General features: G+C 37.7%; 1 protein-coding gene across 1 annotated transcript; it reads right to left on the reverse strand.

The window, feature by feature from the left end:
• Nucleotides 1-237: 237 nt before the first annotated feature.
• GPATCH1 (G-patch domain containing 1) lies at nt 238-16,532 on the reverse strand. The gene is made up of 20 exons (XM_074839478.1): nt 16,394-16,532; nt 15,226-15,360; nt 14,850-14,935; nt 14,263-14,423; nt 13,815-13,912; nt 13,593-13,651; nt 13,006-13,251; nt 12,059-12,206; nt 11,224-11,303; nt 9,983-10,187; nt 9,093-9,380; nt 7,078-7,259; nt 6,678-6,805; nt 6,283-6,416; nt 5,806-5,975; nt 4,926-5,130; nt 3,779-3,889; nt 3,208-3,332; nt 2,535-2,680; nt 238-1,331 (listed from the first exon to the last, which is right to left on the reverse strand). Exons 1-20 carry the CDS (start codon nt 16,470-16,472, stop codon nt 1,310-1,312), a joined length of 2,808 nt encoding a protein of 935 aa, XP_074695579.1. The 5' UTR covers nt 16,473-16,532; the 3' UTR covers nt 238-1,309.
• Between the last annotated feature and the right edge of the window lie 916 nt (nt 16,533-17,448).

The following is a 17,448-nucleotide window of genomic DNA, read 5'->3' on the forward strand; positions in this document are numbered from 1 at the left end:
CTCCCTGCCCTCCCTCCCTGCTCCGTCAGCTCACGGTGGCCCCCGCGACCCTCAGCCGGGGAAGGCAGGGCCAGGGGGTCCCCAGGACTGCTCCCCGCCGCCATCGCCCGCCCCGCTCCCCTCAGGCAGCGGCGGCCGGCAGCGGAAGGGGCGCGCGCACGGGGTCGGTCCTGCGGCCGCTGCGTTACGGCTCCCGCCGAAACACCTTGGAAGCGTTAACGGGACAAACTCCCAGCAAACACCACACAACGCAGTTGCTGGGTTTATTGTTTTCCTGTAACAGAAACAACTTCAAGGCCAAATTTCTTATTTCTCCTTCCATCACTCAAGTTTTCTTGTTGACTTTACATTTAAAAACCGCCCAATCAGTGTGTCAACACGAGACTATTATATCTCTTTGCTTTCATCAAGAGCTGTCACAGAGCTGTGGATACCGGAAAATACATTAAATCAGGCGCCAGAGAACTGCCATAGACAACAGTGAATTTCAGTTAATGCTCTTGTTCATCGTTTTAAGCAGGAATATTCTTTTAGTTTCCCTGTGCACCTGGAAAGACAAGCTCTGAGGGTCTATTTTAATAGCCTGATCATTCAAAAAGCAGCTCAGTATTATTTCATACTCTATATTAAAATAATTCTACAACATGACAATTGCTTTTTAAATGTACTGCATGAAAAAAAGAAACATGTTATAAACAGTTTTTGTTGTAACTACATAATCTACTACTAATCTTTTAATACTTTAGCCTCAATAATTTGTGTCAAAATGACAGTTTATTGGCTTAGATCTGCTATAGTAAATGCTATATACAATTTGGAGATGTAAAAATAACTCCAAGTATAGCCAGATACTGCAAAACTGCAATGCGAAATTCAGCATTAGACTCGTTAAAAATACCTGCACCCAATACAAATTTTACATTGCTTTAGTTTTTAAACTTCCTAATTTAATTCAGACTGAAACTTACTCTCCAGCACTGTAGAGGTCCTAGGCAATGACTTACTGTACAAAAATGATTTTTAATACTTAGGTTTATTAAAATATCTTGTTTCATGTTAATTAAAACAAGAGCCTCCAGTATTTCAGATTATGCTGCCCAGAAGGGGGTCTTTTCAACATTCCATAATTCATACATTTTGAACATATGAAGCATCACAAAATAAACATATACACATTTACTTTCAAACAAATTCAATATGAATACAGTATCTAGAGTGCTTCAAAGTATACATGATTGATCTACCATCATGGAGGAGATCAAAAGTTTCAGATCAATTCACACAGCACTGAAGAAAGCAAGCTACCTCTTCAATACTGAAGTTGTTTTAATCTAAAAGGGAGAAAGAAAAAGAAAGAGGTCAGGCTGAACAGTAACACGCAACATGAGGAACATTTAATTACTTAAGCAGTTTCTTAAACCTTAGTTTGAGAGATCTGAGTTACGTGAGAGTAAAACATTTTCTCAGTGATGTAAAGAGAAATGCAAATGCAAAGACTTCCAAAATAACTGCTTGTACAAAGAAGTCTGTTTTGTGCAAAATGCATAAAACCATATTTTAGCTGTTTAGAAATCAAAGAAGTAGTTCAGTTTTTTAATAAAACACCAACACATAACTGAAGCTCAGTTCCAAAGGCATGGAAGGCAGAGTCCTTTCGAACACCAGCCTTTCCACTGGTACATGTCTATTCTGCTGAACACCTTGACGCCCACCATTCTGCCATTAGGCCAGCTGGATGTGGTACTTCAGCACACACCTTCAGATCTCTCCTTCAGCTAAGAAGAGACACTAAACAGAAGCCAACACAGTGACTGTTCCACATGGGATGCACTTGAAGTTGACTATAATCTGAACTAGAGACAGACGGTTTTGTTTGTACTTCACGTGTGTGAGCAAAATGAAATTGCTAACCATTCTTTTTTGATCTTCTTATTTCTGTTGGCACTATGTTCAAGTTTCTCTAGTTTATAAAAATGTAACAGCACAGTCTAAATTTAGCAGTCACATACATGACTCAAATACAGTTCTGCCTGCTTCACTGCTCCTTGCTAAAGCACGGAATTATCTTAAGCATCAATGCCACACAAGGGATCTATTTGAATCAGATCTTTTGCTATTATCAACAAACTGAAGCAGACAATGTTGCTTCCAATGTTTTCAAGTGAAAAGAAGTAGACAAAGTAATGGAAATATGAATCACCACCTGCACTTGTTCAATTTTTAATTCCCATTCAAAATACCTTCCAGAAATATCAGTCATCTTTAACTATAACCTCCATTAACTAGCAGAGTTGTGTATTTAGTGCCCTTTACCTTAAGAGGCTTCTATCCTAAAATTACCCACCCTCTAGATTAAGATACCTAATATTCATAATCCTTCCTCACTTTAATAAAAAAACTGAGCAGTGTTTTACATTCATAAAGAGACTGGCTGATCCATGTTTCCTTGCAAATAGGTTCACTAGAATGGCACTCATAAACTGAGGTTTTGTTATTCACTGCAAATTTTGCAAGTGTTTAAACTTTCCGTTTACCTTCTTAGAAGTTCTTTGGGTGACAACCCTGTGGTATCTGTATCACTAAGGCTGTCACTGCTATCTGAAGTATCTGAGCTGCTGTCTTTTTCTGATTTTTTACTCTTGTGTTTTCCTTTGTTTTTCTGTTTCTTATGTTTCTTTTTCTGTAAAAATAAGAGAAATAATCCCTTATGTCATTGTGAAAGACTTGGGTTTTTTCTGAAAGGCAACAACAGCAAAAAGTTTATTTCAGTGTAGACTCCAAGCTTAACTGAAACAGAACAGTTAACAATGACTGTTGCCACTACTCAGACTGAACTAAAAAAAACATATACCAAAATCACCCATTCCATCCCAAACACTCAACCACACACAAAATAGAAATTTCATTATTATTATTATTTGTATAAAGCCATGAATTATATGCAGTCCCCAGAACACGCCTGACATCTTCAGCATACCACATTAAACTACCCACAGTATTGTATCTGTAGTCACATTGTATATATGGAAAAAGCAGCACCCTAGTTGGATGATTTTCTGTTCTGAAGTTCAGGTTTCAAGACACCTCAGAACTCAGTTGCTTAAGATCTAGTCCCTGTATATCTGTTTTCTACAACCTAGCATAAATAATAAAAAATTCTGCCTGGCAGAACAGAGAATCAGTAAACTGTTTATTTAAATTAAATACCTTTTCCTTTTTGTGTTTGTGTTCTCTCTTAGTCTTGTGTTTCTCTCTGTTCTTCCTATGTTTTTCTTTCCTACTAGGCCCAGGAAAACTTGCTTGCACCATTGGTTCTTGTTGCCAGGTAGGGCCTAAAGCGCAAAGCAAACGCAGAAACAAACAAAAAGACAGAAAAAGCTAATTTTATTATTAAATTCTATATTACTTTTAATCTAATAGGATAGCTTAAAAAAAAAACCCTACGCTTTTAAATGGAAATAAAATGTCTGAAACTCCTAACTGCAACCTGCCTACTGTAATTAAATGCCTTTTCAATCTGTTATTAAAAGAAATTGCAAGGCTGGTCCTCTATTTTCACTACAATTTTTTATCATTGCCTCTATAGAGCTACAGCAAAATTGGTACACAGGCAAAGAGGTTCCTGCTAGTGGATCGTAGCATGGTAACAAAGCATTTGCTGCTGCCAGTTTGAAATAACACAGGCATTTAAGAGGTAAAGTGCCTATTCACAAATGTTTTTTAAAGAGAAATATCATATATCTTACATATATTTACACTGGAAGCCTGCAGAACCTACCAGAAGTAAAAGCTGGAGGCAACTTTGGTCCAAATTCTTCTGCTGCATCCAGTTCCTGCGTTGAAGCAGGCAACAAAGAAACACCAGGATCAGCTGCAGCAGCCACATTCTCTATGAAAAAAACAACAACAACAAAAAAATCTTTATTTGAAAGGAAAATAAGGTAATGCTTTTTCCAAGAAGAGCTGAAGAAGGTTAAAGGAGGCTTTTCTAAAAAGCTCTAAGTATGCAAATCTATCAGCATCCTGTATCTCTGGACTGCTTTGGCCAACTGCATAGCTCACATTCTGAAACTTGTCAACATACCATTTTTTGGACTTTTTTTTGTTTTGTTTTAATCAAAATTGACCACTACACAATTACTAATTAAATTAATATCAGTGCATGTCTTTGCTTTCATTTAGTAACACAGTACTACTTTTACACTACTAAGAATGCATAAAAGACTCCACAAGATTATAAAATTAATAAACACTAAAAGTTAAATGTTAACAGAACCCACTGTGACAGTTAGTGAACAAAGTATTTCCTCTGTAAGCTAAGTATATTGTACATTTTGTTATTTTAATGACATCCTGAAAATATGGGAACTTTTTACAGCTCATTTATTAAATTTTGCTGTGAGATAGAGTAAAAGATTGGTCTTCTCCCTCTCTTGTGGAAGTTTTCTGGGAACTTCTATAACTAGAATACAAATAAAATGCAACTTTTTGATGTCTTCGTAAAATTATTTCAACATTATTTTTTACTGGAATGTCAGTTTTAGAGAGTGAATTTAATTATCAAATAAATGCAAGTTGTTTATTTCCGAATTTGTCAAATATCCACAACAGTCATAATTTATCAATCTATCTTACAATTTATCATAGATATAAAAGTTTCCCTGTATTTTCCAGTGAAGTATGCTCTAACATTAGATGTTTTGTTCCCTTTCACCATTTAACAAGACACATGGCAATATAAATAACGCTATAACATGCAAGCCTTATTCAGTGCTGTATTATTCGCATTTTCTACGAGCCCAGCTCCACCAATGCCAGATGATCTGCACGAGAGCACAGCACTGTCCTAGCAGTCCTGGAGTATTTGATTCATAAGTGAGGCTTTTACAAGGTATTTCTAAAAATGAACATCCATTAAGTACTACCTTGTACATTAGATGAAGAACTGACTGGTAGATCAACTTGCTTGGTGGTTTCTGTATCTATTACTGAAGCAGTTGGTTGCTGTTCGTCATCACTCTCTTCTTCAGAGGAAGATGATTTTTCATCTGACGAACTCACAAAGATAGCCTTAAATAAGTCCATGGATGGTCTGCTTTCTTCTTCCTGATCCTTATCTTCATTAGCTGCCTGCAAAACAGCATCATAGCAAACTGTATTTAAACACTAAAGATGCTAACAATCTCTCTCTGATAAGTAATAACTTCAAACATGCTGACATGCATTTACAAAACAACTCAAACATCACAACAGCTGTGATCTTAGGAGCTAGTCCAACCAAGTAAAACTCTGAAACGCTGCTAAACTAAGTGAATGTCCTCTAAAGGGTAGTGCAATCTGTGCTACACTGACAGTTGAAGACAGATTCCCAGGTATTACAAATTCTAATTCATTAGTTCAAACTGCAATTATACACTACTACATTTAAGCAAAAGGAAAATGTCACCTTTCTCCCCAAAGTATGCACCCTCCTCCATTCAAAGCAGAAAATATATTCTGTGCTTCTGAGCAAGGTGGGTGTAATGGACTGAATTTAACTCCCAGACTGTTGAGCTACATTTTTTTCTTCTTTTAAGCTGCTACTTCAAGTACAGTCATACTTGCTGTCCTTGTATGCTGTATACGTTTTACATCTCAGAGTTATAACCTCAAAATTTTTCAAACAACTATCTCACGCCTTTGCTTATCCTGAGTTGGCTCTTCTGCAAATTGATCTGTATTAAATCAATATTACCGAACCTTATTTCAGGGTTGTGAAGGTTTACAGCTATTCCCCTTTAAGTTCAAACACCATTGTAAACTCACCTCAGTGGGAAGAGTTTCACTCGGCCCAGTTCCACATTCTTCTGTTACTGGCACCGGTGGCTGCTGCTGAACATCAGCTTTTGATCTAGCAAGACTAATGAATTCACTGATAGAATCTTTTTTCTCCTTCTCTTTATCTGAGACATCCCATCTTGAAGGTTTCTTTGGTTCTAAAAACATCCCAAACATTCAAATCAGTTGCATGCAAAATTATCCTGTATTTCATTTTAAAACATCTGACATTTTAAAAATCTTTCTAATGAATATCTGACCTATAAAAGGTCTTCTAGGTAGGAATTGGCATAGTATCACTGACTTCAGTTTTTACGTCACTGAATTTATTTTCAATTTCTTTCTCTGGGTATTTTTTAATTTAAAAAAAAAAATCAGGTGGATAAGTTCTCCATGACAAAGATATGCTTTTTCTATACTAATATCCCACTTATAGCTAAATGAATAAAGTAACAACAAACTTACTGTTGAGACTGCTATTCTGTTGGATTTTTTCATTTGTTGCTTGAGTTACAGATGTGGTGGGCTCAGGCAGAGTTAAGAAATTAAACACAGAATACTTGTCTCGTTTCACTTTCGGTAACCCAACAATGGAAGAACTAGAGGGAAATAAAAGCGTTTGCTGATTATTGTTTTCAACACAGAAAAGGCCTCAAATTATTTACAAGCTGAAACACCTATAGCAGTCCTTACAATGCATACTATCTGTCAGAAGTCACCATGGTCACCAGGCAAATCAAAACATTAGGCAGTTCTATATTACATCTATTATGACACAAAAAGAAAACATCAAGCCAGATTTTCCACAAGCAAATGAAAAACACAGAATTTAAAAAAAAAGCTAAAAGCAATCATCTTACTCAGGATATGGATCAGGAACATTAAATCTTTTACACAACAGCTTTTCAGGATGCCATTCAAACTTGTCTCTTGTGAGTTTGCCAAACATCTTCATCTTCACAGCAGTTTCCTTATCATCAATATCATTCTGAAAAAGTCAAACATTTATAACTGCTGAATAAGTAACAACTTACCAAATCAGCTATTACTGTTGTAAGACTTTCTTAAGGACAGAAACATAAATATTTAAGTGTAGTTTAACAAATTGCTGCTTTGTATGTGGTGAGTGTTTTCAAGAGTTTGCTAAACAGAAAGGCAACAAGACACTGACATCTACAAAACAGTTTCAAAGAAAAAGAATTTTGAAAGTCAGGGTTAAGGCAGCAACTACAGCTCCAATGTACTGTGAACATCATATACCTCTTGGTCCCGAGGAACTTCGACTTTGTCAATATCATCTTCATATTTGGCCCGAGTAAACCTGGATGACAGTGTTGAATTTGAGGATTTGTAGAACATTGCTGCACGGAAGAACTCCTCTTGTTCTCTTCCTCGCTCCCATTCTGTCATACTTGGGTCTAAATAATGCTCCAATGTATCTACTATAAAGATAAGGAGAGAAGTGCTTAGCAGAAATTACAGTTTACTTATGTCCAACACTTTTCAAACAAAAAAAAAAGATAATAAGCAAACATCCTTACAAATATTTAATGAATATTTAGTTTAAGGACCATATTAATCTCAACTGTGTTATTCCTTGATAAGGGGAGGCAGTTTTTAAAGATAGCAAGAATGATAGCATTTGTCAAATGCAAGATAAAACATTTTAAATAATTTTACTTGTAATGCTGACTCATTGCTGCACTCATTGCCCTCTAAGGAATGTTCAAAATACTTAATGTATTTAATAGGTGTTTAAAACAAAGAGTATAATCCAAAGCTTTACCAGATAATTAAAACACAGAACAAAAAAGTTAACCAGAGAGTAAGTCTGGCCAGGCTTCAGTAACTTCAAGGGGCTTTCTGGTATACAAAGCGCCCACTGATAAATAAAGAATTTGGCACAGGTTTTTTTAAACAATACAGACCCTGTTTAAAGCAACAGGTTCAGATTCTTTCTATTCAGAAGGAATAGAAAATAACAGCAGCCAAGCAAAGACACTCTTACAGAATCTTAATCATTCAAGTTATTTAAATATTTCTGCATTTTCATCATTATGACTAAGGAAGCACTTACAGTCATAAGAGGATGCTCGATTTTACATCAGGAAAAACCTAATCCTGAATGGAGGAACAACGGGTTCCAAGCTCAAGTGCTCTGTCCCAATGAGGTAACCAGAAGAGGCTACTGACCAGGAAATTTTTTTTCATATAGTGAAAAAGATTGTTTTAAAAAATCCTAAAATAACAACACCAGGTTTTCTAACTGACATTATACACTTTCCTCTGCAAAACTTTGCTGGTGCCCTTTTTCTTCCTCCCCAATAGCCCCTTTGTACTTTAAAATTTAAAACAAGCCAACTTTTTTTTTTTTTTATTTTAAGACAATCTAGATTCACCTGCTGCTGCTGATCTCTCTAGATCACATTTCAGCTTTTTATGTCTTACAGAAAAATCACAGTACTGGGGAACTCACCACAAGGCATCGTAAGTACCTGGTTCAATGTAAGATACACCACAGTATCATTTAATAGCAAGAACCTAAACAAAATGCAAGGAGACTGAAACAGCATGAAATGAGCAGATGAAGGGGGTTGGGTTTTTTTGGTTTTGAGTAAAAGCTCCACGTGTATGCTACGATTTTACAGCCACAAATTTTTCTAAGAAGAACGTAAGTGACAGTGGCATTTTGAGTACCCAAAGGAAATATAATACAAGCTCTGACAAGTGTGAACTACTTCATTCACTTCAGAGCCCTTATCTCCTCTGGAAGTGTAGGGTATGGATTTTCTTTTGATTCTTCCTATCATTCTACTGTGATCTGATAATCCTTCTGTCTTTATAGGATCTATAGTTTTACTAAAGGATCTAAAGTTTTACTACTCAGAGAGAAACAGACTAAATGAAAATGCTTGTTCCATGCATAGTTTATGGTACTGACCAAAGCTGAAGTCTACTTTGGCAAATAAAAGAAGGAAAACACAGGTAATTAAGTAGAACTTCTGCTACAGCATAGAAGTATGAAATGTAATGTCTAAAATCAAGTCTTGCTGACACTTAAATTACTGACCAGTTTTCCTGAAGTCAACACAATTAAATATCAGTAAAAATTTCTTTTAATATTGGCCTTAAAAAGAAGTAGAGGGAGAAATGCCATGGACGTCAGGAAGAGAACTCCTAGTGAACATAAAGTGCATCAGGACAAAAAATGGGAAGAAGGAAAAAAAAAAATTTCAGAGAAAAAGTAACACATCAGGATTAGTATCTTCAGTTACCTTTTTCTCCTTCTTTAAGGCTTTTCACAAAACTTTCATATCTTTTTTGTTTTTCTGGATTTCTTGCAAACGGCTTGAAGTCACTAGAACCAGCATTTGCTAACTGCCCCCCCAACAACATTTGCCATTTGTGAGAAGCATCACGTGAGGAGGCTGGCTGAAATCTGCTATTTTGTGACTGCTGAGGCAATATTTTTGCTTTCATTTGTTGTTCAGATGCTTGTTTCACTTCTTTGAGTCTTTCTCTATCTTTCTCAGACAGATATTCCAAAACGGAAGGAGCTGGACCTAAAAAACAAAAAAAAAGCAGTAAGAGATAAATAGAAATGAAAAATTACTACAACTGTTTCTGTCACTTTAGTGGAGGAAAAAAGCTTACCACTATGCACATATATTCAGAGAAAATGCTCTTAAGCAGCAATAAACAGTATAATGGCAGAGATGGCAGACAAAAAACTGGCCACTATTCTATCTTATAGCGTATTTACCACATATTTACGTATTACTTTGGAAACCTTACTGTTGTAGATAGAAATGTGAACCACACTTACAAATTACCTTTTCAGTGAATTTACATTTATTTCAGGGAAACCTCATTTTACAGGCAAAAGAAACCCTTACAGCATACTATATTCTGAAGTCTTAAGGCCACAAAAAGAAAAAACAAAATCACAACAAAACACAATCCCACACATAGTTTTTGTCTTTAAAATACAGTCAGATTTCATCTGTTGAGATGAAACTGAACAATGATAAGGTATTCTAGTTAAGCAAACTAGAATTAATGTGTTTATATTAGAAAACAGTGTTCAAGTTTAGCCCAAATGTTTACTGTTACATAAAGAGGGGACCTGAAACACAAGCGAAGCTGTGGTCACATATATCAATACCTTTTAGACCAGTCTCTCCTAGTCGTTCCCTCCTCTGAGACGCATTCAAAGCATGCCTGCTTTGCTGTGCCGTATCACTCTCAAGTTTTCCAGCTGATTCCTCTAATGCCTTCTGTAAACGGTAGTTTTCATTCCCAGCTGTGATCACAGGTCGAAAGTAATGGACTGGTCTGTAATTTCGTGGCAGGTCAGGTGGTGGATAAATCTTGGCGGGGGGATGACAAAACAAAAATCCACTAAGAGAGAGATACAACTTTGTATTTAACACTTACAAATGTGTTTCAGAAAAAGTAATCTCAACATTCCTCAGTTTATATTTTAGCAGTAGAAACAGATGTTACAAGCTACTGATTCTTTTAGACCCTACTCATTAAGTGGCATCATAATACAAACTTTGTTACATATTAACAATATAACAGTTTGTTAACAGTGATGAAAAATAGGAAAACATGCACATCAAGCCACAGCAAAAGTAACAATAGTCTTAATATGCGCTGCTATTGAGGAAATGCTCTTAGTATTGCTTAATTTGTTGGGTTTTTTTTTAAAACATAAGTCACATGATTTAATTAATTAACTGGACTACTGAGTACTTCTGTGCTTACTGTATTTTAACATCTTTCAAAGCCCTTTTCCCCTACGTTCTTCATTCAAGTTGTTACTTCAAAGGTTATCCCTGTGCCTCCTATATGATGCAACTTTATATACCATGCAAATGTTCTTCCTTTCTCTTTATTAGAAAGAGGACCATGTCACTTAATTATGTTTGCCATTCTAATTTATGCAAATATATATGGTATAAATGACACAAACCTGAGAACAGTGCTAACATATTTTCACTAAAATAGGGAAGTGGATGAAGCACGGGGCCTGATTTTTACAAAAAAACTTAATGTTATACCTGAAAGATCTAGAAGCAAAAGATGTACATTTTTTTTATTTCAAAGTTGAATCAAACCATTCCTCCAACTTTACGCCAAATAACAGTGGATAGCGTGGAAGGCATTTGTTCAAAGCCGGTACATAAGCAAAGTTTAAATTCATCCAAGAGTCTCACAAATTTTAGGTGTGTAACGAATAGCCTCCAATGCTGTAATTTTGCTCATTCAGCAATCTTCATTGCTGACCAGAACTTTTATTTCTAAGAACATAACAAACATTGAGCAACAGTAAAGTCCATACAGCTTACATGTCGATTTGCTGATGTTATTCTTAATACAAAAATATCAGTATCTGCTTACCTTGCTTGGAGCTGATGATTTTGATGCCAAGGAAAAACCATCCAAGATTTTGCCTATATATTTAACTTCTCTTTCTGACCCTACAAAATGACCATAGAGTTGGTCAATATTTAAAACATGTATGTTTGGCAAATAGCATTTTTTCTGAATATTTTCTATTTTTCAATGTATTTTTATGGAGCATAATTGTAGTTCTTCGTCTTCGCTGCCTTTCATTTAAAATTAAAGGTTCTGAACCTGGATTAGTATTATATAGCTAAAAAACTACTTCCAGAGAGATTGCTATAAGATGAACATGGCTAATAGTGAGGTGACAGTACCACTACTGTGCACAGCTAACATCACGAGTGCCATTAATTATGCACAATTAACATCAACAGGTACTCTAGAAATCACTACAATATTTCATGCACTTAAATACTGCACTAAAAGTAAAGTGTTATCAAGATAAAATTTACAAATATTATTTGAACGTACACAAGTATATCTAAAAAAATCTTTGCAAGTATTGGGTCATATTTTGTAGCCATGGTTCACAATCATTTGTTTTCTTCAGTGGAATTGAATGCTGTATCTCACAAAGCAGCACATATTGTCCTTTTAAAAATATAATTTGGGGGTTTAATCTACATTGGGATTAGTGGAGGACTTTGGAAATTATTTCCAGAGTTGGACACTTCAATATAAAAGGAAGACTAGATGAAGTTTCAGATATCATAGAAGATACCAGTACACTGAAAATTAAAATATTTGGAAAATAGAGACTAGACTTATGTAATTTTTTTCCCCCAAATACAAATTACACTAGCTCTTTAGGTAGAACTACAGTTCTTACTTTTTTTTGATTTATACTGCTTAGGTGCTGTCCAGCCATACAAGCCATCTCCAGGTTCCTCATCTTTTAGAACTGTATCATATTTTGACAGTGTTTCAGTTGCATAAATGTCATCATCTTCCTCCTCTAAAGCTCCTACACCAAAAGCCTAAAATATATTTTAAATAATGAGAATACAAAAGTGTAAAAATAATACTTAAATCACATGTCAGAACACATCTACATGTTTATCTATCCATCTATATTATATAACATGTCCAGTAAACTTATATATACTGTGAAAAATGTACAGCTTCACAAAAAAAATGGTACCAACTAGTGAAAAAATAAAAAAACCCCTCACTAAACACAAAAGCAAACATATTCCACTCCCTTGGCAGGGAGGGACAGTGAGTTTGGTCTGTACAGGAAGAGGACAGCAGCCTAATTCCACAAGGTGACATCTGCAGTCTGACTAAGAGCACATTAAGTTCTCAGAAGGAAAAAAGTTAAGTTGGTATGAAAATTAAACAAGTATAATTCCCAGAAATATAAATTGGCAATGCTTCTATATAAGAACTACAAATACTGTGGAGGGAAGCAGAACCTCTCTAGCTGACAGATTAAACATTACTGAAAGGATTCAGCAAAACTGACAAAAAAATATAAGCTAAAAACATATTATCAACTTTCTCTAATCAAAGTAACACAAGAATTGTCTCCACCCAACTATTCAGAATGAGGTATTTTATAGTTCTCTTTAACAATATCGATAAGTGAAGGCATTTACGACTTCTAAGGATTTACTCACATCTTAAGTAACAACCAAAATAAATCCTGTTCTCAAACCACACTTAAAGATTTCTTACAATAACTCTACAAAGACTACACATCTTCCACAGAAGAATAATCACAATTTTTTAAATTTTACTGCGCTAATAATAAAAAGCATTTAAAAGTGTCCTTACCTGACCTGTAATACCTAGTTTTCTTCCTTTACTATGCCTCAGATCACCAAGTAAATTGCTTGTGTCTTCAGAACCACTCATGAAAAGATTCAGATGTTCTCTTCCGGACACACCAAACAAAGCTTGTGAGGGGTCCAAACCCTTATAGCCAAGTCCATGGACATTCTCTTTCGGAGTCAAATCTACAGGCATTATATCTTTTGGCGCAAATGTCACATTCTCTGGCTGGTATTCATCCTCTTCATCCTTGTACAAAATAAAAGTATGTAACAGCAAGTATTGCTAAAAGTTCTGTCTGTTGAGCTTTTACAACATTTAGTTAACACAAGACTAGGCAAGTTTGCATTTCCTAAATTATATATGAAAATATGTATGAACTACACCTGCTTAGGTAGCAAAAGAGTAAATTTAGTTACATTAAAACCTTTTTTCACAATAATCTTAATAAATATTTATTAATACTTTTAACAAAACTTGAAACTGCATGTTAAAATACTGCATGTTCAAAGACATCAAAGAAGTTTTTTTAAAGTGTGTTAGCACACATTCTTACATAAGTCAGCAAACAAGTTTTGCATGTTCAATACCTCAGAACCCTCAGACAGTCCAGGTGGTAATGCACAACCATATATTTTCACTGCAGGATCTGTCAGAGACATAACAGCATCACATTAAATTACAGTTCTTTAATCTTAGAGAAATTTAATAAAGAATCAGACCAAATAAAAGGAGGCTTTAAAATAAACATTCTAATCAGCCTGTGAATGCTAACTTTCTATTAATGAGTTCGGGAACTTCACTGAACTTACCAGGTTTTTGCCTGCGTGGCTTTCTTTTCACTCGTGGTCCAATTCCTTGTCCTTCTTTCCAGCCCATTTTTCGTAACAGTTCAACCCCAACTGTTATTCTAAGAAGAAAACAAAAGGAAAAAAAATACCTCAAACCACAACTTTAATATTTCTTGAGAAATAATATACATATATACCATTCAAAATTATGTTTTTATACCCTACTTTAAAATCAGATCCACATGTATCAATATTTGTATACACACTACATCCCAGTTTGTAAATGTTGACCTGGTACAACACTGCACAGACAAAACAAAAATCCAGATGGAGGTCACTTAGAAAGTGAAACACTGCAGATCTTCCAGTCCCTTTCACGGATTACTGTGGTCAAACATTACTTTTCTAACCAATACAACACTTTTCAGTGAAAGGAACATTTGGTTAACTTTTATTTGAATTTACTTACTTTGATGGTCCTATTAAATCATCAAATGCGGTGGTTCCTGGAATGGCAGCAACTACTCCTGCGATCTGTCTAGCCTTCTCTTTTATTCTGTCTTTAGCTTTGGATGCAAAATCATCTGTAGTTGTAATATCTTTTGGTGCTATCCCAAATTCACTAAGATCCTTGAAAATATAGACAAAATGGAAAAATTTAGATTAAAAATACATTTCCCTCAAATGCTCACTTACTGTAATGGTGGAATAAAGAAAACGGGATATGATGGGATATGGTCAAATTTTTCAAGACATTTATACAGTTGCTTTTTCAATAACTTGAATGGTCATATTTTAAACAGCTTCAAAAGTATCTGTATTTTCTGATAAAGTGAAAGGGTTGAGTTCTGGGTTTTTTTAAATATTGAGATTACAGGAGATCCCTAAGTGAATCTACAAAACATCCTATAGACCTAGCAATATAACACCGTATACAAGTAATTTTAAAGTTACTTCCACTTTTGCTATTTAAGTTCTTTAGAAGATTTCACTGCCTGAAAAACCTGCTGTCATGGCAACTACTTCCAAAAGATTTGTATTCCTTTCTACATTTACCTCTTCATCCATGAAGTCTTCTGGTCCAAGAACAGTTCTGTCTGCTCTCTTCTGCCGTGATGATACAAAAGCCGAAGGAGTCCATCCTTTAATGAAAGTAAATATCTAAGGAAGGCACTGTAAACTTCAACACAATATTTGAAAACAATTCAAACATTTCAACCTTATACCTTAAGGATACATCACAAGAACATCTATAAAACTGCAGTCCAAAAAATCAAGGGGAAATAACTTAAACAATATTGTTTCAACTATTTGTGTATAATGAATAGCCAAAAAAAAAAAAAAAAAAGGCTTTATGACAGTTAATTTGTTTTCACTAACATTAAATTATGGTAATCAACTACCCCTCCCAGATGACAGAAAAATATCAAACCTTCCTTTGTGCCAACAGTGTTAAAGTAACCAGCAGAGAAACCACCAGTAAATGCTCCATGGAAACGCTGATATCGTCCCTTTGCATCTTTAACAGTCTGTTCTTGAAGAGGAACTGGCTTTTTAATTCGTTCACCTACAGACAGGTAAATCAGAAACTAAGTCACAACGCTGCATAAAGAGTGGACTCCCCACTTGTTCCAGATGCCACTTCTTCCTTGCAATTAATAACTGGATCAAATAGCTATCATGAAGCGGAAAGCATCAGCAGCTTACATTTATTCCCACCCTATTTTAAATATTTGTATACACTATTGATGTACACTGCTAAAGTAAAACCATTAAGTGTTCAAATACAAATCCTAAATTCTAACAAGTTCCGAGAACTTTTTTTTTCCTGTAGAACACTTTTAGTTGCTTACGCGCGCATGACCCCTGACAGGATTTCATCCCTGAAGTAACTGTCCTGAGAAATTACACAAATGTCCAAAACTGAAACCAAACAAAAGCTATCGACTTTGACACAAACATTTGCACTTTTTCAACAGTATTTCTACGAATTAAGTGGCACAGACTCAGGAGTCACAGCTGTACAGAAATCCTTGGATGATGCTGAGTCCGTCTCTTGAACAGAGGTGCAGAACGTTCACAGTAGTATAACTGCATGCACTATTATATTTGAACTCTACTTTTTTTGAGGCTTGGGGAAAGGACAGAAAGAAAGACAGGCCCCCAGCTCCAACCAGAACAGCGCCGGCACAAACCCTGGGGTACCCCAGGCCCACACCCGGAACGCCGGGGTAGTGCTGAGCGGACCTTTTCACATTCCCGCCGCGGGAAGCCGACCTTCCGCTCCCGGACTGCGTGACCCCCGGGCCCCTCGCCCTGGGCCGGCCCCAGCACCCCTCTCGCAGGGCAGCGCGGCTGCCAGGGCAGCGCCTACGCCCCACGGCAGCAGGAGGGGGAGGCAGACCTGCGCTGGGCCCACCCGCCACATATTTCCCGAAGTGAAGACCATAAGAAGGCGGACAGCAGCCCCGGGCTGGACCGGGCCGGGCCTCCAGACACCCCGGCCCAGCCCCCCCGGCCCGCGCTGCTTCCCAGCGCCCGCCGCAGCGCATGACGGAGATACCGAGGAGGAGCAGGCGAGCTCCCTGCGGGCCCCTTACCCTCCTGCAGTGGCTGCAGCGCGGTCCCATAGTTTACCAGATCCTCCTCCTCGCTCTCGCTGGACTCCGCCGCCGCCATCTTGCCGCGACGGTGGCTCGCAGGGGACAAGGCTGCGCCACAAGAGGGAGGCGGAGCGCCGCCGCCTGCGCTGGGCCGGGGCGGGACCGGCCCCAGCCCCAGCCTCGGCCCCCGCCCGTAGACCCGCCCCTGACCGGAGCGGAGCTTCAGCGCCGCCGCCCGCCCCGGTCCTCCCTCCGGACACCGCCGTTGCGCCCCGCCGTGGCAGCGGGCCTGGCCGCAGAGCCCGGCGCGGGAGCAGGGACCCCTCCCGGGCCCCGGCCCGGAGGGTGGTTCCTGTGGGGAGCTGCGGTGAAGCGGGGCCGGCCCGGCGGGGACCGGAGCCTGCCCTGGCCGCGCGGGGTCCCTCCAGCGCAACCGGCGTCGGCTTAAGAGGTCCCAAAGGCCGGATTTCCAGTGACTCCGGCCAGCCCTTTGGGCCCAGAGAACTCTATGAAGAAACGTGGAAAATGCTACCGCGTGCTGCTCCTAAGCCACCATCCGAAGTGCTGTTTAGTGTCTTTATTAACGCTAGAAAACCTCAAACACTTGATAAGCCACGGCCATCCGATCAGCCACCTCGAAACATCCAGGGCACCGGATCGGGCCCGCTCGCCAAACGCCTCGGGTGTGGGCTAGGAAAAGGGTAGCAAAAGTTCTGTGAAACAGATTTTATCTGAATCAAGGTGTAAAGCGAACTCCACCCTGAATCAATATGACCAGGGAGGTGTGGATCCAACTGAATTACAGACTTTAGCAGATACGTGGCAAAATTTGGTTAACCACGTTGATTTATGCGCTATTAAAAAAAGAAGGTGCACAAATCTCTGCATTCAAAGCTTGACTAAAAGAGCTTTATTCCTCTTCACTTTCAGGTGTATCTGCACCTCTTTGGGGAGTTTTGTATCATGAGAGAAAGTTTTACCGAATGTATTTTATACAAAGACCACATAAGAACCAATAAGTATTCACCAGTAAGTCCCAAGTGTTGAAAATT

Source organism: Strix aluco, chromosome 14 (genome assembly GCF_031877795.1).
Source record: "Strix aluco isolate bStrAlu1 chromosome 14, bStrAlu1.hap1, whole genome shotgun sequence".
NCBI classification, from domain to species: domain Eukaryota; kingdom Metazoa; phylum Chordata; class Aves; order Strigiformes; family Strigidae; genus Strix; species Strix aluco.

Coding starts and splice junctions, on each gene's coding strand:
- GPATCH1 (XM_074839478.1), bottom strand. CDS start 16,472: ATGGCGGCGGCGGAGTCCAGCGAGAGCGAGGAGGAGGATCTGGTAAAC. Junction 13,652..13,814: donor GCCACGCAGGCAAAAACCTG/GTAAGTTCAGTG, acceptor TGTCTCTGACAG/ATCCTGCAGTGAAAATATAT. Junction 11,304..12,058: donor GCAGTATAAATCAAAAAAAA/GTAAGAACTGTA, acceptor GTCATTTTGTAG/GGTCAGAAAGAGAAGTTAAA.